This window comes from Molothrus aeneus, chromosome 9 (assembly GCF_037042795.1).
Source record: "Molothrus aeneus isolate 106 chromosome 9, BPBGC_Maene_1.0, whole genome shotgun sequence".
Classification (NCBI taxonomy): domain Eukaryota; kingdom Metazoa; phylum Chordata; class Aves; order Passeriformes; family Icteridae; genus Molothrus; species Molothrus aeneus.
In genome coordinates this window covers 27,177,202-27,201,690 of record NC_089654.1, presented here as the reverse complement: position 1 = coordinate 27,201,690, position 24,489 = coordinate 27,177,202, and the positions used below count along the sequence as shown (strand labels likewise).

Here is a 24,489-nt window from a genome sequence, read left to right as displayed (position 1 = left end):
GCTGACTGAGCCCTGCAGGCTCCCAGTATAGATTTGTGTTGTTGCTAGAAAACAGGTTGCAAACATCCAGCAGTCACCTCTTGGCTAAAAACCCTAAAATTATTAGCCAGAAACCAAGTGGAATTATGTTATTTATATTTATGAAATATCCTATCAATTTGTGTATTTTTAAAGTGTGACTTTCATAGTTCCTAGGGATCCTTTCTTGCTTCCCCTGAGCCCTGATCTGTCCACGACAGACCTTTTACTTCAAAACCTCCTGAAGTTTTGAAGGGCAGCTGTGAAATGAAGAGGAGATGCTTAATTTCACTCTACAGCAGCAGCTCAGCAGCACGAAGACAGCTCTGCCCTGGTTTGTGTTTCTCCCAGTCGGGTTTCTGTATGGCTGAGTGCTAAGGATATTTTTTTACTTGAAATCTTGAATTCTGCAGAGGCTGAGTGCTTATTTCTCAGGATCACCAGGGAAAATTTCTTACTCTCCCAGCAGGGTGGAAATTTCAAGGTCTGAAGCTATAATATATGTAGTCTTTCAACATCATTAAAGGAGGGGGTTTCTGACAGTGCCACCATGATGCAAAGCAAACTCTCCTGCCTGTGAATCCCAAATCAGTCAGTGCTGTGATGTTCCAGTGGAAGTAATTTGGAGGCTCTGGGAACAGGGGAGAAGGTGAGACATCACTAAACTGCTGGGTGGTAGATCGTGGACCTTATATCTAGCTTTTAATGTGGTTTTCTGTGATATCATTTGCCTTAATTTGCTCATTTTCTCAGTTTTTAAGGAGCCATGGGGAGTTCAGGATGGGGTCTCCAGGCAGAAATCTCTGGTCACTTAAAGAACAAGGCCATTATGGTGTTGTAATGACTGAGATGAGGCAGTGCTGGGGTGGAGCCCAGCTCCATCCTGCCCAAATTCTGCCCTGGGCAGGACATGGTGGGATGGACCTTGTTTGCTTGACTTGTGGCTGGGTCTGAATGAAACCAATCAGGTTTTATTTATCTATTTATTTATTTATTTATTTATTATTATTCTTGTCATTGTTGTTGTTATTTAGGAGATGAGAGGATGTATTGAGGAAGACACTTCCTCAATAGTATCCTGAAATGATTGGGGTTGGAAGGGACCTTAAATCCCATCTCATTCCACTCCCTGCCACAGGGCAGGGACACCTTCCACTGTCCCAGGCTGCTTCAAGCCCCCTGCAACCTGGCCTTGAACACTTCCAGGGATCCAGGGGCAGCCACAACTTCTCTGGGCACCCTGTGCCAGGGCCTCACCACCCTCACAGGGAAGAATTCCCTCCTAACATCTAATCTAAATCTCTGCTCTTACAGCTTAAAGCTGTTCACCTTTGTCCTTTCACTATCAGCCCCTACTCACTTCACAGCATTAAAAAACTCCCCAGGAGAAACTTCTGGGTTTTTCTGAGCTCGGAGGGCTGCATGCTCCTTACCTTGGGTGGGAGGAGACCCCAGTGATGGGAGAGGTGACCCTCAGGATGCAAAGAGCAGCAGGAATCCCCCGGGAGCTGAGCACAGGCAACGTGGGGCGGAGGAGCAGGGGCTGCCCTTTGCCCCCTGGCCTATGTGGAAGTGGACTTTGGAAGTGGCAACAGGGAGCAGAGGAAGGGCCCTGACAGCTTCTGAGCAGGTGTGTGTGGCTGCTGAGGGGGGAGGATGGTGGTGGGAACCCCTGGCCAAAAATTGGGGTGGGCCCTTGGTGGGACTGGAATAATGGGTGCCTGGATGTTTGTGGCTGGGGGCTGTTTAGGGGAAGGGTTTACCTGGATGTCACCTAGAGAGCCACAAACTGAGCCACCTCTGTTCAGACCTGTGTGCTTTCCAGTCCTGAAATTACCCCAAAGTGCCCTAAACTTTGAAGGGGACGAGTGAGGAGGGGTTCAGACAGCATCTGGCCATCTCCCTGCGTTGGGCAGGCCTGGAGTGGTGGGGGCACTTTGGGTACCGATGCTGCAAGAGGAGATGTGGGGGGCTTGAGGGTGACATCCCCCTGGCAGCTGGAGCTTCACCCATGTGCCACCTTGGGCTCTCCTCAGGATTTCCTCTTCTGCCTGGCACTGCTATAACCAAATCTGGTGCCCACTTGGAATTCTTGCTGGAGCTGAAAGGCAGGAGGAAATCCCCATTTCCACCCCATCCATAGCTCACAAGAACAAGCCTCCATTTCTCCCTGCTTGGTCGTTTCCTTGTCCTGCCAAAGCTTTGCCAATGTCCCTTCCCTCCGTGCATATCAGATGGGGTTTCACTGCCTGTCACAGAGGGGAGGGGGATTTCTCACCCTCTCACAGCTTGAGGGGGCTGTGAGTGCTGGTGCTTTGCAGCTGGGAGTGCAGGAGGATCCTACCTGGGTATAAGAGGGCTTTTTAAGGTAAGGACACATTTTATAGCAGGGCCTGTAGCAATAGGGCAAGGGGTGATGGTTTTAAACTGAAAGAGGAGAGATTTGGGTTAGGTATTGGGAAGAAATTCTTTCCTGTAAGGGTGGTGAGGCCCTGGCACAGGTTGCCCAGAGAAACTCCTCATCTCTGGAAGTGTTCAACATCAGGTTGGATGGGGCTTTGGGCAACCTGGTCTAATGGAAGGTGTTTGGAACTAGATTATTTTTAAAGTCACTAGATTATTTTAAGGTCACCAAACCATCCTGAGATTCTTGTTCTGGGAAGAGATGAATATGTGTTGCTTTCAAAGACAGACCATTTCATCCTGGTGTTTTAAGGGGAGCTTCAAGTTAAGGAAGATTTAGAGATGACTTTTCCTTGCCTCTGGGTATTTTGGAAAGGTTCCTGGGTTTCCAGGATGCTCCCAAAAATCAGAGAGTAGCTGGCAACAGGCTTCAAAGGGGGCTTTGAGGGGGTAGAAAAGCTGCTGATCAAACACTTTGTGACTTATCATTTGCAGGCCACTAAAGCCTTTTGGGGCTCAGGCTCCCCAAACCCAGAGAGGATTTGGCTGGCAAGCTGGTGATGGAGCCCTGGGCCCCTGCCCAGCTGCCCCAGCCCCGGGAGAGGCCGGCAGCCCGGGGCTCATGGGCAGAGGGGCTCCCCAGCCCCCCGGCCCCGCTGCGGCGGCACCTCCTGCAGGCAAGGCAGGCTCCAAGGCCCGGCTCCTGGCACGGGAGACACGGCCCTGGTCACCCCTGGGATGAGGGCCACCAGCCCCGTGGTGACGCCCGCCGGCCGGCTTCCCGCGCCGACAGCACCTACCCCAGCCAGCCCCACGCCAGGTGAGAGCCCTCTGCTCCCTCTTCCTGGAAACCTTCCTAAAATAAGAACTGCCTATTGCACTGCTCACAGGTCTGCCCTTGTGACTGCACAGGGACACAGAGGGTCAGTAGGTGATGTCCAGCTATTCAAGCAGCCCCATGACTTCTATATTTAAGGCTGTGTAGCATTTGCAGCTCTGATTTCTTCTTAAAGCTGTGGCTTCTGTGGTTGCTGTTTGACAAGCTCTGTCTCAGCCCTGAGGTGCATTTTTCTTACAGGTTTGATTAAATGCAGTTCTTTTTTCCTAAGTGCAAGGTGAACAATAAAAATACTAGTGGTAATATAGGAGCAAGAGGCAGCCTGCAAGCTCAGCTGCTGAAACAGTGAAGAGTGGACAGATAAAATGTGGGCTGGAGGATGTTCTCAGTGCTGAGAAAGAGCTTCCAGCAAATCTGGGTTGATTTGCCTGAGTTATTGCCCTCAGTGAGTTATGGAGTCGGTACGTGGGGTTTTGTGCTGAGGTCGTGTGATGCAGATGGGATATTAGGAAGTAAATTTTCTCTCTGAGGGTGGTGAGGCTCTGGCACAGGTTGCCCAGAGGAGCTGTGGCTGCCCCATCCCTGGAAGTGTTCAAGGCCAGGTTGGACAAGCCTTGGAGCACCCTGGTGTCCTGCCCATGGCAGGGGTTGAAATGAGATGATCTTAAAGGTCCCTTGGAACCCAAACCATTCTTGGATTCTATAAAACTGGGCATCACTGAAACTGCAGTGCACAGCTTTCTCCTAGCTGGGGGCAACAAACCATCCAAACCTCTTCCTGCTCCTTCCAGGTGTGATGCTGGACCAGTTCCTGGCCCTGCCAGAGCGGGGGACCTGGCTTTATTTCCATCCCCTTTGCTGCCTCCAAAAGTCCCAGGCAGGAGGGACCCTAGATGTGACCCTGGAACCCTTTCTCCCCCAGATCAGTGTGTTGTGTTGTTTTCCAGGCAGGGCTATGAAGATCCCCACTGGCAGTATCCTGCAGCTGGCAACAGGGATGGCTACTCCTACCAAAGCCACCAGTGGCAGCCAGCGGCATGGCAGGATGACAGAGGTATGGGCTCATCCTTTGGGTCTGGAGGCAGCTTGCAGGGGAAGTGATGCTTTCCCCAGGATGGGTTCTTCTCCCAAGGCTTGCACACATCCAGGGCTCTCTCCTGCCCATGCTCCTGGGTGGTGGTGGGTGCTCTGTGCAGCACTGGCTCCCTGTCTGCATTTAGGAAATGTGAGCAGGAGCTAGGTGCACCCAAGGGATGTTTGATCTTCATTACCACGGCTAAAAACCTGTGTCATTCCTGGTTGGATGGTGCTGTGTGATCAGGATGGCCAGGGCCTCTTCTTTGCTGTTTCTGGACAGAACAGAAGAGGAGGGAGCAAAGAGAAAAGGATATCAGTGTGTGTTGGCAAATGTGCACAAGGCATTATTATCATATCTCCAATGTGTTGGCACCATTTGGAAGCAAACTGAGCGGGCATGGCAAATTGCCTGATTCATGGATTTTCTTCTGCAACTTCATTGTTGCTCTGGAGGGGTAATGCTGACTCTTGATTCTCTCTAGACCTGAGGCAGGGAGAGTCTTATGGCAAGAGTTACCGGGACCAGCACTACTACAGGGGCTACCACCCCAACCTGGCCACAGGCCCCCCAGGGCACAACAGGTAAAGCTGGGGAGTCTGTGCAGCCCTGTGAAACCACCTGCTGCAAAATGAGTGGGTTTGTGGGTGGTTCAAAAATCTCAGACCTTCAGTGTGTCTCCCTTTGCTCCCACCTGCAGGACCTACAATTTCTATGAGGAGAGCTACACCTCAACTGCCAGGAGGGAAGGAACCCTCAGCAGTGATTCAGGGGAGGCTGGTGGCTGGTCCAAAGAGGTAACCTCAAGATGGGCAGGGGTGGAGGACAAGAATCTCTCAGAGATTTGGGAACAATCCACGTGTCCCCCTCCAGCTGAGAGAAGGGCCCCTTTGCAATGTTGCGCTCAGTGCCTGACAGTCCCTGGGGATTATTGCAGTGGGTTTTTAGTGTTTGTGTTCTCTCCCTCTCCTGGGCTGTCACTCCCCCAGGTGCAAGGCTGTGTGCTCAGCCCAGGAGCAGCACAGAAATCCAGGCTTAGTGGGATGTTCTGCAACGGAGCTGGGGAAGGGTCTGGTGTGATGGTGTTCACAGGGATCCAAGGATGAGGGAAGAGGTGAGATCTGACTCCATGTTTCAGAAGGCTTGATTTATTATTTTATGATATATATTATATTAAAACTATACTAAAAGAATAGAAGAAAGGATTTCATCAGAGGGCTGGCCAAGAATAGAAAAATATTGAAATAATAACAAAAGCTTCTGTCTTGGAAAGAGAGTCAGAGCCAGCTGACTGTGATTGGCCATTAATATGAAACAACCACATGAGACCAATCACAGATGCACCTGTTGCATTCCACAGCAGCAAATAATTATGGTTTACATTTTGTTCCTGAGGCCTCTCAGCTTCTCAGGAGAAAAAAATCCTAAGGAAAGGATTTTTCATAAAACATGTCTGTGACATTCTGGAGCACAAGCCTGATGAGGAGAGGCAGAGAGGACTGTGGGGGGCTCAGCCTGGAGGAAAGGAGGCTCAGGGGTGACCTTGTCACTCTCTACAACTCCCTGAAAGGAGGCTGTAGCCAGGTGGGGATCAGGCTCTTCTCCCATGGAACAAGTGACAGAACACAAGGAAACAGCCTTAAGTTGTGCCAGGGAAGGTTTAGGTTGGATACTAGGAAAAAAACTCTTCAACAAAAGGGTTGTCAAACCCTGCCATAGGCTGCCCAGGGACATAGTAGAGGCACCATCCCTGGGGGAATTTTAAAGACGTGTAGGTGTGGCAGTTGGGGACATGGTTTAGTGGTGAACATTGCAGTGGTGGATAAATGGTAGGACTCAGTCTTAGAGAGCTTTTCCAACCTTAATGGTTCCATGATTCCACAATTCTAGCCCTCCTAGGTAGATGACAGCTGTGTGTCATTGTCAGCTCTGTCCACCAAGTCATGCTCCATCACACGTGTCCTGATTGCTGGGTTTTGCCAAGAGAAAATTAAAAGATCAAATCAAAGCTGCTCTGGTGATTTTGCTCCTGGGTGGTGCTTTTTTTGGGTTTCCAAGCCCCATCTCTTTGGCTGTGGTGAGGAGCTCACGTAAGGGCTAGGAAAGCTGTCAGACTACAGCTGTGGCTGATGTAAATTACTTTTCTAAGCTGTTGGGTGAACCCAAGCTGGTGTAGGGTGTGAGCTGCTGGGATGGGAATTGGCTGTGCTGTTCCTGCTGGGCACTTCCCTGCAGCAGCAGAGCCTGCCCCACTGCCTGGGAGCAGGAAATCAGCAATGTCCCTAGTTTTTGAGCCAGGTTTGTGTGCTCTCCCTCCCTCCCAGCCCTCGGGCCAGCCCAGCCTGCTCCTGCAGTACCAAGAGTCAGGACTCAGCTCCAGCAGCCATGAGCTCAGCCAGTACATCCGTGATGGTGCTGATGACTACAGCCCTGGAATGGGGTCCTGGAGCACAGGACAAACAGGTCAGGTGGAATGGGGGGCTCTGACAAGGGGGAAGCAAGGGAATAAATGGCTGGTGGTAGGGTATTGGCTGTCTCTCAGCTGGGTCCTCTCCTGGAGGAGGTTGTGCAGGCACAAGGCGTGACTGGGGGGCTGCAGGGTGGGTGAATGGTCCAGGGGCTCTGCCTGGGTAGGTGTAGGAGCTTCTGTGCACATCTGCTGCTTTGGGGGACAATTCTTGCACAGAGGGGTCAGTGGAGGGCCACTTAGTTGGGGGACAAGTTTGGGACTGGTGAAGCCCTCCACAGTGGATGTGGTGTGTGATCAGTGTGAGTGGCTCACAGTGGCCTGTGTGTCATTGCAGGGGAGCCCTTGGTGTCCACCCCACCCCCAGCAGTCCCCCTCAAGTTCCCACAGCTGCACACAGCACTGTGCTTTGGAGCTGGGGGCCACCTGGTGCTGGTGTGTCCCCACCACCCTGCTGAGGGACGGCTGCCCCGTGTCGAGCTGCACAGCCTGGAGGTAGGACACAGCTGGCCCTCCAGGCCCCCCTGTCCCCTCCCTGGAGTGGCTCCTGTCACCCTGAGGGATGCAGACATGGTTCATAACCCAAGCAGCCTCCTCAGCAGCCTTCCCATTCCTTGCTCCCATCTTCTGTCCATCCCATGTGAACTTTTGAGTCTCCATCGTGCCAGCCTGTGCCTGAGTGGTGCCTTCAGCCTTCAGCTCTGTAACCCTGGGTACCAGTGACCTGCTCACAGTGATCCCTTCTCATGGGGACAGATGTGGTGTGTTCCTCTCCAAAGGACAACTCCATTTATCTTCCTGAAGTGCTCCAAAACAGGGGCCTTGTCCCCGAGTCTCCCACAGCATTCCAGCCTCCTATTTTACCTCCAGAAGGAAGCAGATGCCATCTCAGCAGACATTTCTTTACTGGACCTTAGCACTGGAGTCCATGTGATAGCTCAGGGTCTGTGCTCTGTGGTTACCTGATGACAGCACAGGGTTCACTGGCACTGTTCAATCCTTGGCCAAGGCACTGGCTTCCCAATAGCCCAGCTGGGGTTGGTCTGATTGCTGGAGGCCAGCTGTTGAATGTACTTTTGTTTTTTAGGCAATCCTTCATTGCACAGAAGAGCTGGAGGAGCTGCAAGCCTTCCCTGGGCCCCTGGCCAGGTATGGCAGCACAGGCAGGTCCAGGAGCTGTGTCCTCCCAGCTGTCTCCTTTATGAGGAGATGTGAGCTCCAGGCAGACTCAGAGGGTCCCTGTGGTTTTGAGTTATTTACAAAGGTCTAAGTTCAGGCAGAGAGCCCAGCCCCTTTGATGCAGTCTGGGTTGGTTTGGGTTGTGGGATTTGGTATTTTGAATATTCATAGGATGTGGGTTTAGTGTGGTTTGTACATCTGACCTTATTTTGTACTCATTTTGTCTCAGAAAAATGATTTTTTTTTGTTTCTTTGAACATCTGAAGCTCTGGGTCAACCTGTGGCTTAGCTTTTCCTAAAGTTTTTGTCCCCTGAGATGGCTGAGCCACAGCAGGGTCAGACCCAGTATGCACCTTCATCCAGTGTGAGCCTGGGGATGAACCAGGGGTGCTGCATCAGGTTGTCTCTATTTCTGGTCATTTTCAACCAAAGCAGGGAGAGAAAAGGAAAAAGTATTTACCAAGCAAAAGAGCTGTGCATACACAGAAGCTGGGGGGAGTATCTGGAGCTTCCTCTGTGAGCTCTCGTGAGACCCACCCGGAGTGCTGCAAACAGGTCTGGGGCCACCAGCACAGGAAGGACATGGAACTGTTGGAGCAGGTCCAGAGGAGGATAAAGGGACTGCAGAAACCTCCCTATGGAGACAGGCTGAGGAAGCTGGAGTTGGAGAAGAGAAGGTTGTGGAGACATCACAGCACCTTCCAGTAACTGCAAGGAAGCCAGAGAGGGTCTCATTGTCAGCAACTGTAGAGCCAGGACAAAGGACAACAAGTGCAAATTGAAAGAGGGGAACTTTAGGTGGATATATGGAAGAAATTCTTCCCTGTGAGGGTAATAAGGCCTCAGGTTGCCCAGAGAAGTGGTGGATGCTCTTTCCCTGGAAGTGTTCAAAGCCAAATTGGATAGGGCTTGGTCTAGTGGAAGGTCCCATGGCGGGGGGGGGGTGGACTAGATGAGCTTTAAGCTACTTTTCAACCCCCAGACCATTCTGTGATTCTGGGTTCCCACTTGTGCCAAAGGGTACATTGGGAATCTCCATACAATATGTTGGAATGACTGAGTCAGGATCAACATCTCCACCTGCAGTTTCTCTGTCCTGTTTCATCCACTCTTCCTTCCTAACTGAATGGTTATTTTATTGTATGGCAGCACTTCTGCCTGGCTTGCACATAGCTGAAGGGTTTCTGTGGTCACACAAGTGACCCTCCCACTCTGCCTCCACAACAGATTGTGCCTGCTTCTGCAGCCTTGGACATCCATGGATGCAATGGCAGCACAGCAAATCCAAACTGTTTCTTTGCAGATGGATTGAGGAAAATATTATCAGGAGGGCAAAGAGTGGGTTTGAAATTTACTTTGCATCCCTGAAACGCAGATCTGCTAGGTGTCACCATAAATCTGAGTGTGTTTGAACTTGAAAGTAGTCATTGGTCCGGGGGATCTTCTTTCCTCCAGCTCTTGCTTGGAATCTTTGTCATCCCCATCAGTGAACCTGGGGACTGAGCCCAAATGATGCCCTAGGTTGCTTTGCCTTGGGTTTCTTTGATGCTTCTTTCTGCTGCTGTAGGGAAGATCTGCACAAGGTGGATGTGATGACATTTTGCCAGCAGAAGATAACCACAGGCTGTGATCTCTCAACACAGAGGGGCAGAGATTCCTGTCTCCTCTGGAAACTCCTGGTCCTCCTCTGCCGGCAGAATGGGGTAGGTATCCCATGGAAGGGGCTGACCCTTTTGATCTTGGACATGAGACAAGTAGTATGTCCCTTAGGTGCCTCTTGATCCAGTTGCTATTTTTGGGGGTAAGGGGTGTACCTTAAGAGGATCTGATTTTCATTCCTCAGTTTGATGCTGCCTGGATATTTGAAGCAAATCCTTCTCTGTGATTGCTTTTTGTCCTTGGGAACTACCAACAGCCCAGTGAAGGGGACTGGTGCCACCTTCATGGAGGACCCAGCACTTACACTTAAAAGGGGGCTGTTCCCTTAATCCACTGAAATCCACCCAATCCAGTCTGCAGCTGCTTGTTGGAAGCAGGTGGATAAGGTCATCAGAGAGAGTGTTGTGAAGGTCTTGCTAATTGTGCTGAGTCCTTTTCCTTCCAACTCCCTGTGCTGGTGGCCAAAGCTGGTCTTGTTTGGGGCATGTGCTGGGACGAGGATGCAGGTGTAAGAAGGGGGCAGACTGGAAGTGCCATCAGCCTTTGCTTGTGGGGTTTCAGGTTTCTGTGGTTGAGATGACTCCTGAGGTATTAGAAAGTCTTTTTTCTTAGCTCTGCGACCAAAGAAGAAGTCGAGATTCCTCGGTTTTGCTTTTCAAGGTTGTTTATTTTCTCTTATCTGTTACATTCTTTCTCTAACCTGCTGAGGTCTGGCCAGCTGGTCGGGTTGTGGCACATTGACTGGTGGTGTTAACTTTTTATACTACAAACTACGTGTACTTTATTTACAATAATTTTCCAATACCTATCACTTATGTTAGACAGTCTGTCTCTATTCTAAACCAATCAAAAAGAAGACACTATCCTAGCAGAAGATGGAGGACAAGAAGAAGAAGAAGGATAGGACATGCCTAGATTCCTCCATCTTGCTTCTTGAACCCCCATTCTAAAACCCCAAAATTCTACTTTTTCACTTTGTGACAAATTAACTATCGTCCTACTCAAACTCTTGTGGCTTGTAAATCTTCACACAAAGTTGGTAATTGTTTTTTCCATGGGCTAAAATCAAAGGCACAGGTGTTTTTGACTCCATGCCAAGGTCCCTGAGCCCCTTGCCAGGGTCTCAAATCACCCAGAGCAGCCAGAGCAATGTCCTGGGTTCTGACCCTGGGGCAGCCTCCAGGTGGCTCCTTCCTTCCCTTTCACAGTCCATGGTGGGCTCGGACACGGCGGAGCTGCTGCTGCAGGACTGCAGGTGCCAGGACAGGTACAGGAGGCAGGAGCCTGCAGCCAGCCTGCTGGGCATGGCTGATGACGAGTGGGCGCAGCAGCAGCCGCTGGACCTCATCACCGGGGAGCTCCCGCCCATTGTGGAGACACAGGCACAGATCGTGGAGAAGTTCACCAAGCTCCTCTACTATGGCAGGAAGAAAGTAAGTGGTGAGTGGGATCCAGGATGTGGGGCTGGAGGTTTTGTTCTTCTTGGACCTGTTGGCCTCTTCAGGCAGGTTTTAAAGGGAAGGGTGCTCCTTCACCCTTCAAGAAGTGACTTGTGGTTGTGGGATCAACCCTCCAAGCTGTGGCAGTGATTTCCCACCACTGGGAACTGGGATGGGAGACCCAAGTGAAGATGAGATGCAGAGGCTTTTACCAGCACCTCTACCACATTTAGTTTCATAGAGTTCTAGAATTATTTGCTTTGGAAGGGACCTTAAAGGTTGTCTTGTTCCAAACCCATTTGCAGCTATGTGATCTCACAGGATACCTAAGGCACAAGGAGAAGAGAGAGGAGGGCTGTAGACTGGGTGCCCGGACTGGGATCCCACAGCTTTGAGGGCTAACAGGCAGCACAGACCTGGAAACATAGGGGACACAACATTGATTTGAAGGTCCAAGTTCTTGTAAACTTTCAGGGTAGAAAGACAAAGGGATGCAGAAGATGCTAATTTGGAGGATGCTAATTAAAACCAGAGCAGTTACTGGGACTCTCCTCTGAGCTGGGGGAGCAGAGGAGGGAGGAAGCAAAGTTGGTGCAACCCCTCTTTCTTCTCCCCCTCACCTGCAGGAGGCTCTGGTCTGGGCCATGAGGAACCAGCTGTGGGGCCATGCCCTGTTCCTCTCCAGCAAGATGGACCCTCGGACGTACAGCTGGGTCCTCACCGGGTAAGCTGGAGAAGCTCAAGCAGGGTATGATGTTCCGTGGCTGGCTTTCCATGCCTGCTATTCCTTCAGTGCCCCCTGAATTGGAAAAGAGCATTCATTCCAGCTGGAGCCTTTCCAGAGGGGGCAAAGGGGACAGAGGACATCCATCCAAACAGGCCTGAGTCCTTCAGCTTCCCAATGCCATGGGGCAGGGGGAGCTGAGCATTTTCACTGTGATCAAGTCTAGTCCCAGCTGTTCACCCCACTTGTATGAGCATTTTCTGGTGAAATTTAATGTACTTAGTCTGGATTGGGTTGATCCCTTCAGGGAGAGTTAAGCAGAAATTTTCTGTCTTGTGGAACCCAAATCCTTTTAAGGAGGTTTTATGCAGTGTTGTCCTGGAGACCTGCCTTCTCTGAAGGTAATACAGATCATCACCCCCAGAGGCTGGTGATCCTCTCTGCCTCCTATTTACAAGGGCATGGAGTGATAGGATAGGGAGGAATGGCTTCAGCTGACAGAGGGTAGATTTAGATTAGATGTTAGAAAGAAATCTTTCCCTGTGAGGGTGGGGAGGCCCTGGCACAGGTTGTCCAGAGCAGCTGTGGCTGCCCCATTTCTGGAAGTGTCCAAGGCCAGGTTGGACTGGGCTTGAAGCACCCTGGTCCAGTGGAAGGTGTCCCTGCCTATGGAAGGAGGGTTGGACTAGAAGGTGCCTTCCAACTCAATCCCTTCTTGGATTCTCTGGGAAACCCCTAGAGACATCAGTTTCCTGGGGCATTTGGGCTGTGCTCTGGGAGGTGAATGAAGGTCTGGGGTCCTGGTGTGCAGCCCTTCTCTCTGTCTCCTCACAGGTTCACCAGCACACTGGCCACCAATGACCCGCTGCAGACCCTCTTCCAGCTGATGTCAGGAAGGATCCCTCAGGCAGCTCTGGTCCGTGAGCAAGAGGCTGGCCCTGGCATGTGTTCCCCTGTGCTGTCACCTGCCTGTGACACCCACCTTTTGGTCACCATCTCTCCTCACCTCTGCTCTCCTCCTCTCCCTCCAGTGCTGTGGGGATCCCACATGGGGGGACTGGAGGCCCCACCTGGCTGTGATGCTGTCCAACAAGGTTGGAGACACAGAGCTGAACCACCGAGCCATTGTCACCATGGGGGACACTTTGGGTGAGCTGAGATCAGTGGGAGCAGCCATAACAGGGGTGGGCACTGCAGTGTCACCGTGCATGTCCACACTGAGATGGTTGTGCCTGCACCTCTGGAGCTGCAGTGCCTGTGTGGTGGAAGGGGTGAGGTGCCAATGGATCCTCAGGTGAATTGGGCCCAGTCACATCCATTAGATGCTCTTGTGGAGACACCTGGAGCAGTTGGGGCCAGGGAAGGTGTAGGTAACTGCAGGGACTGAGCCTTGCCACCAGTGGTGGGATTCTATGTATCCTGCAAGAGTTGGAGCTGGCCTTGCTCAAGCTCAGGCTTGAAACAAAAAGCAGCAGCTGGGGAAAACAGACAAACAACAGGGACAAGGGAAGGATCAGGATCTGCATTGCCAGGAAAGTGAGGCAATTCAGTTTGTATTTTATGGGTGAGCTTGAGGGCCTCAAGCAAAGCAGACCGTGTGGTGATGTCTCAGACTAAAGGTTTGTCTTTTTCCATGCAGCCAGCAAGGGAGCAGTGGAAGCAGCTCATTTCTGCTACCTGATGGCAGATGTTCCCTTTGGTTACTTTGGAGCAAAGGCAGATCGCATGGCCCTGCTGGGCAGCAGCCACCGGTGAGCAAGCACTGCAGGCTGGCGTTTTGCCAGAGTCACCTGCCCCACGTTTCCGCCCTCCCTGGGGTCTCACTTTGATGCAGAAGCAATCCCTGGTCGGGGCTTTTCTCGCTGCTAGTGTGCATTCTGTGTGGGGCTGTTTGGGGAGGAGCTCTGCTCCTGCCCGCTGACCCCGCCCCTCTCCCCGCAGCCAGGCGTTCTCCCAGTTCGCCCGGACAGAGGCCATCCAGAGGATGGAAATCCTCGAGTACTGCCGGCAGCTGCGACAGCCCGAATCCTTCCTGCTGCCCTTCCAGGTAGTGCATGTGCTCAACTACATCTCGTGCAGAGCTCAGACTTGCCCCAAAACATGCACCCAACTCCCTGAAGCCTGGAATTCAAGCTGTTCCTGAGGCTTGTCCCCTTACTGGGCTTTGGGAATGATGGACAGGTTGCCTTGGCCAAGGGACTCATTCAGGGCAGGTTTTGGGATGCACAGTGTGTCTGATCAGTGCTTGCTCAGCTCTCATTGCCTTCCTGCTCTCTGGCTAACAGCTATTTATGCTTTCCTATTGCAAAACAGCACCCAGCTGTTGCTGCCTTGGGGTGGACATATCCCTGGAAGTGTTCAAGGCCAGGCTGGAAGGAGCTTGGAGCAACCTGGTCTAGTGGGAGGTGTCCCTGGCCATGGCAGGGGGCTGGAACTAGATGAGCTCTGATGTCCCTTCCAACCCAAGCCATTCTAGGATCCTCTGAAGCTCCCTGCTTCAAGGAGAGAGGGCTGGATGACTCCATGGGCATGGGTGGAAGTGGCCCCACATTGCAAGTGACCTTTGGGTGCAGGATCCAGGGTGCAAGATTCTATGAAGCTCCCTGGTTCAAGGAGGGAGGGCTGGATGACTCCATGGGCATGGGTGGAAGTGGCCCCACATTGCAAGTGACCTTTGGGTGCAGGATCCAGGGTGCAAGATTCTATGAAGCTCCCTGGTTCAAGGAGGGAGGGCTGGATGCCTCTATGGAGATGGGTGGAAGTGACCTCTGTGTGCAGGATCCAGGGTGCAGGATTCTATGAAGCTCCCTGGTTCAAGGAGGGAGGGCTGGATGCCTCCATGGGGATGGGTGGAAGTGACCTCTGTGTGCAGGATCCAGGGTGCAGGATTCTATGAAGCTCCCTGGTTCAAGGAGGGAGGGCTGGATGCCTCCATGGGGATGGGTGGAAGTGACCTCTGTGTGCAGGATCCAGGGTGCAGGATTCTATGAAGCTCCCTGGTTCAAGGAGGGAGGGCTGGATGCCTCCATGGGGATGGGTGGAAGTGACCTCTGTGTGCAGGATCCAGGATTCTGTGAAGCTCCCTGGTTCAAGGAGGGAGGGCTGGGTGCCTCCATGGGGATGGGTGGAAGTTGCAAGTGACCTCTGGGTGCGCGATCCAGGGCGCTCTGAGCCACGCTGGGGCGATGTGCCTGGCACAGGGCACCCACAGCCCTGTCCATGTCCCTGTTCCCACCCCTGGCTGCTCTGCCTCTCTCCCCCAAGGTGTACAAGCTGCTCTACGCCTCCCGCCTGGCTGACCACGGGCTGCCAGCCCAGGCCCTGCAGTACTGCGAGCTTGTGGCCACTGCGCTCCTGCGCTGCGACCCCGCCGCGCACCCCGTCCTGGCACGGCAAGTGGTGAGGGTGAGTCTGCACCTCCTGCATCCCAGCCTGGGTGTGATCCCTGCTCAGGAACTGCTGGGGTGGGAGTGGTTGGCAGCTCTGAGCAGCCCCCTGGGATTTGCTGCCAAGTACAGGGTTTCTAATCCCCGTGGATTTCGGGTAGAAAACAAAGGTGTTATGTTGACTGCCAAGTAGGAGCAGAGTTATTTGGAAACAAAGGATGTTTTTAAGTCTGGTGGGGTTTTCTGAACTTCTAAATGTCACAGGCTTAAGAAGTGAAGTCTAAGTGCACATTTCCCCTCCAGCACATCTTCTACAACTCTCTTTACCTCCTGAGGGGTGTGTGCTGGGGTGACACTGAGAGGGAGCATGGCCCAACGTGTAGCACCAAGTGCAGCCCCTCTGCTTCCTGAGCAGGGGGCTGGGGTAGAGAGGGACAAGGGCAAGTGTCCCAGGTCCCCTTGGGGCTCTCACAAGACCAGGGCAGTGCTGAGGCTGCTTGTCACCTTCCTCCAGCCCTTAGGACCAGGTTGAATGGGGCTTTGGTGGGTCTAGTGGAAGGTGTCCCTGCAAATGGCAGGGGTGTTGGAACAAGATGAGCTTTAAGATCCCTTCCAACCCCAAACCATTCTGTGATTCTATGAAAGGCACTAAAGCCGTGGTGCTTTGAGGTGAGGGGCAGCAAGATGCCTGTCTGAAGTGGGTGCTGCTGAGTTCACCCAAAATTTGGCTGGCACTGCTTCCTCACCCGATCTTCGAAGCCTATTTGCTGTCTAACAGCCTTTTAGATCTGCCATTCTGCTGGGGATAATGCTTCTCCTGGGAGAAAACACTTTCATCTGAAAAACTAGTGCATTCGTAGATGCTCTTGTCTTTGATGTTCTAGACTGTGTTACAAATTATGATACACATTAGTGTTTGATTAAGACTTCCCCTCTTTTGAAGCTGGGGACGATATACAACCAGGTGCTGGTTCATTAATACTGGATCAAAGTGCACATAAGCTTTTGGATTAAACATTCCCCCCGTTTAGGAGTAATCATGCTTATAATTTCCTTTTTCCTGTGATTGATTCAGGATGAGCATAGGTGTGTTTGTAAAGAGATGGGACAGTGGGTAGTGCAGGCTCCTGCTTGGCTGCAGGGTTGCTTTGCTCTCCTGGCCAGTCCCATGCTGGGGTCCAGTTGTGCAGGTCCCGTCTTGCTGTAAACTCACAGACCTGAGAAGTGTGCTTTGTGCTGGTTTAGAGTTTGTGCTTTAAAAGCTCAGGAATAGAAAGAAATGGCTGCTAGGACTGGTGCTGGAAGGAATAGCTGAGTGTTGTGTGGCTGTGGAGGGTGGCTGAGCTGTAGTCACCTCTGGGTGGCTTTTGGTGGCCCTCAAGGTGGCAGCCTTGTAGCAAAGCATTGAAGATAAGGCAGCATGAAGTAGCCAGAGGAAACTTGAGAAATCCCCAAGAATCCTAGAATGGTTTGGGTTGGAAGGGACCTTAGAGATCACCTAGTTCCAACTCCTTTGCCATGGGGGACTCCTTCCACTAGATCAGGGGCTGATATCAGCAAGAGAAAATCCAGTAAATATGTGGATGAACATCAGTGCTTTGAGTGCCATCTCCCCTCACCCAGCTGTCTTAAAACTGGATCCTTGTCTAAACAACTCCTTCAGGCAGGGAATTAGCTCTGCAGGGAGCCCTGCATCTCACCTTGGACTCCTGGGTTGCCCTGGAAGAGCCTCCTGCTCCATTGATGGGAGCTGGAGCCCCAAGTCACTGAGATGGCTGCAGCCAGGGCAGCACAGACCCTCTTCTGCAGGAGAAATTAAACACACAGCAGCAATACTGCAGAGAGGGACCTGGGGGAGATAGTGGAGCATGGAAAAAATACTGAGCAGCAGCATAACAGGATGCTGTTACAAAAGGAAAAAAAACCCTCACCATGTTATAGTGTTATTCTGGGTTGTGAGAGTACAACTGTCATATCTGAGACAAGGAGGTGATAATCCCCCCATGCTGGGGTCTCAGGGGTCTTGGCTGGGGCCTGTTTGGGCTGCTGCATGTGGAGACAGGGCTAAATTGGAGTGAGTGTGGGAGTGGAGAGCTGGGGCGATAAGAGACTGAGGGGAAAATGACCTCTGGAGAAGGCCTGAGGGTTATTTCTTCTAGGCAAGATATGGTGGGGGAGAAAGGGGTTTGAGGGATGTGATAACAGCCCTCCAGCACACAGGAGGCTGCTCGTGGGGGATGCTGGCTGGCTCCTCTCACAGCTTCCATGGGAGCAGGGATAGAGGGGCTTAATTTGCAGGAGGGAAGATTTCACTTAGATATTAAGAAAATACTCTTTAGCTCTAAGGACATCAAGCATCAGGACAAGCCTGGGAGGCTGTGAAATCTTCTCAGAGATTTGTAAATGCAGATCAGAAAAACACCAGCTCCCATCCATCCTCATGGGGTAGGTGAGGAGCTTAGGAGCTGCCATGGGAGTTGGGCTCTTTCCAGGGCTTCTGGTGGGGTGTCCTGCAAACCTGCCAGTGCCCCAGGATGCCTGTGAGGGGGTTGATTAAAGCCACTCATTTTCCTCAGGGGGGAAAAGGGATGCTGATATTTACCTGTCTCTTTGATGCAAGGAGCATCTTTGACACAGTATTTTGGCATCTCTGTGGAGGTGCTGAGCCAGCCCTGCTGACACTGTGGGGCATGGGATGGGCCAGCACCTCTGTGAGGGTGTGGGAGAGGGAATAAATCCTGCACAGGAGGCTGGTGTTATTTAACCCCTGTAATATGAAGTGATGCTGTTTTCCCAAGCCCCTGTGTGACAGATCCCTGTGGATCTGACCCTGTGCTAATCCCTGCTGTCCCCCTGGCCTGCAGCTGGCTGAGAGGCTGAAGCTCTGTGACCCTCTGCTCCTGGAGATGCCAGAGCAGGAGCAGGCACTGGAGCCTGACTGGCTGGAGCAGCTCCGAGCCTGCTGCCAGGAGTGGGAGGTAAGGAGAGGCAGTGGGACAGCTGCTCTGGGCTGTGCTCTGTCTGCAGGAGCATCTCCTCCTCTTCCCTGAATCTGAGGGGATGGAGGTTCAAAAGCTGCTGTTCTTCTCTGCTTGTGAGCTCTGAGATGTGGTCTCTGCTCTGGGGCCTGCAGATTCGGTGGGAGCAAGGGGCTTGCAGTGCCTGAGGGCTGCAGAGCTTCACACAGGGCAAAACTCTCTTTGATTTGGCTCAAGGGGGGCAGGCAGGGGCTGGTGGGGGAGTGATGGTCTCCCTTTGCAGGGGGACCTTGCAGAGCTCACTGATGGGGTGTCACCTTGTGGCTGTACTCTGGGGTCTTTTAACTATGGTCTGGTGCTTGGATTAATGCTTTTCATTCAGATTTCACACCTGCTTTTGGTTTTGTGACCTTTTCCATCTTGTTTCCCCTCCTGCCAGCTCTCAGGGGTGCTGCAGCTCCTCTTGCTTACTGGGAAAGAGCTGGTGTGGGTCTCTCCTGCAGCCTGGGGTGGGCTATGAGCCCCAAATCCACAAGCACTGTGCTTTCCTTTGCATTGGCTTTGTGATTTCTTTAGTTTTTGTCCTGTTCCACCCTTTTTCCTAGCCATTTTACCATGTTTTACCTCTGCAGGTGGAAGATGATCTTCCTCCAGAGGTGGCACCTGCTCAGCTGGAGCTGCCCTGTGCTGTTCTACCAACAGCAGGTAAATACACCAAAGCAGCAGCTTGTGGTCTCCCCAGTGGGCTCTCCCTGCGTGGAACTGTGCTGCCATGGGCTGGGAAGCAGCTTCCCAATCCCTGGAGTTTTTACCAGCAGCAACTCCTTGCTCCTTGCATCCCCCCAGAGCTCAAAGGCTCCTCCTGCCTGGATGCATCCCTCAGGCATGGGCTGCAAAGTGAGGGCTCAATGCTTGGTGCTCATACAAAGTCTGAGTAATTGGGCCTAATTACCACAGCTTCAGGGTCCCTCTGGGTGCTGTGGGAGGAGGAGAGCAGCTGGGGGTGGGTGCTGGATGAGCCTCCCAGCTGAGCCTCAGGGGAGACAGCCCCATTCTCAGGCAGTCCTCTGAGGGTGCAAACTGGAGCTGAACTAAAGGGATTTCACACTTAAACAGCAAAGGATTCAGGAAGGAGCTCTGTGCCAGGCTGCAGGATGCCTGTTGCTGAAGAATCAGCATTACTCCTTCCCTGCTGCCTCTTTGATCCCTTTGCTTCACCCTTTGGTGACCCCCAGAGTCCAGAGACATCAAGAGGAGGGGCACAGCCATCCCCTGGTGTCAAGGAAAGAGCAGGGGGGCTTTTCTTTCCCACATGGGCAGGCATCCATTGGGATGTCCCATTGAGGAGAAGTCAGGGGGAGATGTTGCTTCACATCCAGCTCCATCAGCAGGATGCTCCTGCACAGTCCCCTGCTCCTTGGATGTGCCTTTGCCTGGGAATGCTGGCACTGAAGTGTGGAGAGCAGAGGCTGGTGCAGACAGGATGAAACACAACTAATTCCTTCAAGCCGTTTCTTCCTATCAGCTTTCCCTCTTGCTGCCAAATTCCTTTTCAAAGAGCTCTCCCAGGCAGTAAAAAGGATCATCAATCCTGATTGCCTTCTGCTGCTATCAGGGCTCAGACTATGATCTTCCTTCCCTGGAAGGAAATTGCAAGTATGATGATCCCATTGGCTTGGCTTCTCTGAGCAGCCAGGTCTGCTCCATGTGGTCTCCCCACAGCTCACCTTCCCTGTGCTTGGCCCTTTCCTCCATGGTGAAGGCCATCCAGAGCCACCACCTGAGGGACCTGCATGCAGAGAAAGCTGGCTTGGTGCTGAGTCCATCCATCTTGGAAAGACAAAGCCCAAACCAGGTGCCAAGCTGGGATCCACGTGGTCCTCCCTGACTTGTTCCAGCTGAGCTTGCCAGGCAGCATGAGTTTGAGCATCCATCCTCCTCCTTGTGGATCTTGAGCATCTCCAGGCCATGTGGGAGCAGCTCATGGTTGTGAAGCCAATCCTGAGTGGGCTGGAGGTGATGCTGGCAGCAAAGCAAAGGGTTTGACAGCATCAAGAGGTGCCCTAATCCTTCCCTATGGGATCTGGGTCCTGCCTGCCATGCCTCACAGCAATGGAAGAGGAGTTTCCCAGTGTCCAGTGTTTCTGGCAGGAGGCTGCTGAGCTGGAATGAGCAGGACACACACCTGGGACCAATGTGCGTGTGAAATGAAACCAATCCTGCTTGCTCAACTTGCCTTTCAAACAAAAAAATCCCAACCCTGAATAAATCTGCCTAGAGCAAAGAACTCATCCATGGGTGCTGCTGTGGAACAGGAATGAAAGCTACCTGCTGAATATTTCCTGCTCAGGGTGTGCAGCAGGAGTGGGGGAAAAGGCTGGAAACCTCAGCCTCCTTTGAGCTGCTGGTGCATGCTGCTTGTGGGCCCTTTGCTTCCATAGCATTCTCCTTCTGAGTTCATTTATAGCCTCAGGTATATTCCCAGGAACAAAAAAATAATTCCCCCAGTCTTTCCCAGCCCACCTTCCTTGAAATCTCTGGAAGGTTCCTATTGCTGTGCTGTGTCCTACCTCCTCCCTTGCCTGGTGCCTGAAGCCTTTCCTCACTCCCCCAGCTCCTGCTGATGTTTAATGGAAAAGGGGAGAACAGCCCAACAGAATTATAAACATTACAAAAATTATAAATTCCTGAGGTGTGGGGTTTTTTTGGCAGATGAAGAGCCTGGCAATGAGATTCCCCAGAGTGAAAGCTACCAGTATGACCAGTGGTTTGAGCCTGTGCCATCGCAGGGACTGAGGTCCCCGGAGGATGTGTCCCTGAGGTCCCCAGCACCTGCTCAGGTCGCGGCATCTCCAGTGCCCAGCGTTGGGAGAGAGCTGCAGCCCCCTGTGCTCAGCCAAGAGACACCTGCCCCTCTGGGAGGGGGTTTTGCTGAGCCCCCTCCACAGCCAGTGCTGCCAGCAGGTAAGTGCTGCAGCCTTGTTTCCCTGCAGAAATCACAGAATCCCAGAATGGTTTGTGTTGGGAAAGGATGGTAAAGATCAGCTGGTTCCCTGCTATGGGCAGGGACGCCTTTCACTAGACCAGGCCCCATCCAGCCTGGCCTTGGACACTTCCAGAGATGGGGCAGCAACAGCTGCTCTGGGCAGCCTGTGCCAGGGCTTTACCACCCTCATAGCAAGGAATTTCTTCCTTAGAAGTTGCCTTTGAGATGCACCACTTCAGCCTCACCACTTATTCCCTGGTTCTGGCAGGGATCAGAATGGCCTTTTGCATCTCTTGGGGGGACATCTTGGCCACCACGTGGGTGGCTGTGCTCTGGAGAGGGGCATGGTACAAGCTCTGCAAATACCTCTGATGGATAAATCCATAGCTCCACAGATCAAACCTTGACTGTGTCCTTCCCTCTGCTCCACAGGAGAAGCTGAGGAGCCCTGGGGTGCCAGGCTGTCCCCTGGAGGGGTGCAGCCAGCCCTCCCTGCAGAGCAGGTGAGTCAGAGAAGCCAGAGAGACCATCCCACTGAGGGTCCTGGCTGGATCTGGGATGTGCTGCCCCATCCTTGCATGCACTGAACTCACATGGAATCCCCCCATCACGGTGCCACTTGTTCCCTTGGGTGAAAGCTGTGCCCTGCTGTGTAAGGCATGTAGGGGTCCCTAAGGATGCTCCCCACTAATCTGGGTGTGGAGCAGTCCCAGGGGGGCTCTGACCATGCTCGGTGCAGCTCCTGTGGGAACAGCACGTGGCAGCTTCCATGTCTGATGGCAGGAGGAGTTACCAGCCAGGACTCGGACTCTGTCAGAGACCTCCACTGTGTCCCTGGGGGACAGCCAGCCCTCCCTGGACAGCGCAGGTGAGGACACTGCTGAGGAGCAGGCAGAGGCCATGAAGCCAGAGGAGAACAAGGTGAGCATGCCATCAAGAGCCTCATGCCCTGAGCTTGCCTGGCCCTGATGCCAGCCCTGCCCCTGGAAAAATGATGCCCACTCCCAGCAGGCAGCTGGAGGAGCCTGGCATCCATCCCTTCTTATTCCTTTCCACTCTTTTCCTTCATTTCCCAGAGCTCTGGATTCAGGTGGTTTGGCTGGTTTCGGTCAAAACCCACCAAGGAAACTTCTCCCAAAGCTGAGTCTGAGACAGGCTCAGACTCTCCCACATCAGGACCACAGGTAGGGACAAAAAGCCATCCTGTCCCTGGTGACATGCAGGGTGCAGCTGTGAGAATGGGTGACACATCTCCCCATTTCTCCCTGTCCTCATGCAGGGGCCATGGCCATTCCGTGTGGGGGTACATGGGGACTGGGAGCCCTTTTAGCCTGTTAGTGTATCCTTGATTAATAATAACTGTAAATTCATATAGCCTCTTTCATATATATATATATATAATATAAATTCATATAGCCTCCTTCAGCCATGAGGTCATGCAAGCCCTTGGCAAACTCTGCAGGGATCCCTCGCCCTCCGCTGGAGCAGAACACAGCAGCTGTGAGCAGCAGTGCTCTGGCAGGTTTTAGGAGATGCAGGGAAGGGAAAGCCTCTTTAATTGGAAGTGCAGCAGCAAGGAGGAAGCAGCCATGCATGGTTATCCCAGACCTAGCCAGTTCCTAAGGGCATCACATCCCTGATGGCTTGGAGCTTGGAGCGAGAACCTCCCCTGGAAATTTCTTCCTGGTAGAGAATGATCTACAGTCCCAGAGCAAAAAAAAAATGTTGGGATATTCTTCTCAAACTAGCAGGAGATGAAGAACAAAAGGGGACCCATGGAGCTTGGCCCCTCACACTGTACCCAGGCTCGGTGTCCAGCCTCCTGCCTGATTTTGAACCCTCAGGCTGGTTCAGCTTTATGCTTGTGTTGCTTGCCCTGACCCTGTAGCCCCTCCTTAGCCATGATTCCTGCAGCTCCTGGGGTACCTCTGCAGCAGGAGGGGTGCAGAATGGGTACCCCAAAAGCCTGGTGTGGTGTCTGGTGCAGAGGTCTTCTCCCAGCTGAAGGAGCTTCTGCTCTAAACGGGTGGATGTGATTTCAGGAGCAGGCATCACCATCCCCACCCATTGCCCCTCTGGCAGCTGGGACAAACTCTTTGGCTCAGCCTCTCTCCAGAAATCCCGGTAAATATCGCACAGTTCCCCTCACCTCTCCCCCCATCACCCTTTCACAAGTTTCTCCTCTTAATTTTAAGTTGGCTTTTGTTTTTGGTTGCTGGCCCTAGGAGGAATGGAGGGTGAAAGCACCTTTGCTGTTAATCCAGTGTCTGCAGAGGTGAAAGGCTCATGGGATGGAAGGCAGTCAGCAGGACAGCAGGTGAGGAGGGGAGGGAAGTGTACCTGTGTGTGATGGGGGACACCTCTCTGCTTGGGGTGTCTGTTAAGGTTCTCTCTCTTTGGTCCTTCCAGGCTGTCTACCGTGGACCTCTGCCACCAGTGGCTTCAGTTCCTCTCTTCAACCCTGCCCAGGTCGCTCAGGTGAGAGTACTTTTATGAGGGTGGTACTGTATGAGACCTGGGGTGGCTCCTGATTTTGGGGTGGTGCCACATTTCAGGTGATCTGCTATGGGCGGGGGGGGGGGGGGGGTTTAGGTAATACCAGTTTTGGGAATAAGGGTTTTTTATAAGTAAATCAATGGTGGGAGGACAGCAATGGGAGGGTGTGATGAATGAGCAAAATGTAGGGAGGATGGTTGTGGTTGCATCCTGATGATGGCAAAGCAACATTTTGGGGTACAGCCCGTTGCTCACACCACCTCTCTCTCTGTTTCCCAGCTTCCTGCCCGACCCACCCAACCCAGGCTGCTTTCCCAGCATCGCTATCCCAACCCACTCTGAGGTGGTGGGTGGGGACAGCAGAGACCAATTACACAAAGTTTTTTTAACCAAAATGGTGTTTGTGGTTATTTTGGATGGGGTAGGAATGGTTGGACTTGCTTGGTGGAGGGTGTTGTAAAATAAGGGGGAGGTTTCTGGCTTTAAAAGCCAGTAAATGGGGGGGGGTGTGAGGCTGGGAGGGGGGTGAATAATTTGATGATTCAGGTGAGAACACAGGCCTCTACCTTCCACTTTCACAAAACTTAGGTCTGGTTTGCGTGATTCATTATTGTCATCCCTTATGCGTGGTTCCTGAAGTCCACTCCAGTATTTCTTTTTACCTTTCTTTGCTATACATTTAGGTATTTAAACATAGATGATATTTAAACGAAGTCCCCTCTCTTCACTCACTCACCCTTTCCTCACAAGCGAGATGCTCCTTAATGATCTTGGTTGCTCTCTGCTGGGCTCCAGGTTTGGGGGGTTGAAGTCAGTAATAAACAGGGGGAGGAGTGGAACA

At 52.4% G+C, this 24,489-nt stretch overlaps 1 protein-coding gene across 1 annotated transcript; it reads left to right on the top strand.

Annotated features, from left to right (window-relative positions):
- The first annotated feature begins 2,981 nt into the window (after window positions 1-2,981).
- On the top strand, window positions 2,982-23,990 carry SEC16B (SEC16 homolog B, endoplasmic reticulum export factor). Its single transcript, XM_066555906.1, has 25 exons — window positions 2,982-3,241; window positions 4,207-4,313; window positions 4,819-4,918; window positions 5,035-5,131; window positions 6,659-6,797; window positions 7,139-7,296; window positions 7,889-7,950; window positions 9,548-9,683; window positions 10,848-11,072; window positions 11,705-11,802; window positions 12,637-12,718; window positions 12,834-12,951; window positions 13,442-13,553; window positions 13,744-13,849; window positions 15,067-15,207; window positions 18,053-18,166; window positions 18,799-18,871; window positions 20,879-21,130; window positions 21,585-21,655; window positions 21,936-22,073; window positions 22,229-22,336; window positions 23,195-23,276; window positions 23,378-23,469; window positions 23,562-23,630; window positions 23,928-23,990. Exons 1-25 carry the CDS (start codon window positions 2,982-2,984, stop codon window positions 23,988-23,990), a joined length of 3,003 nt encoding a protein of 1,000 aa, XP_066412003.1.
- Window positions 23,991-24,489: the final 499 nt, after the last annotated feature.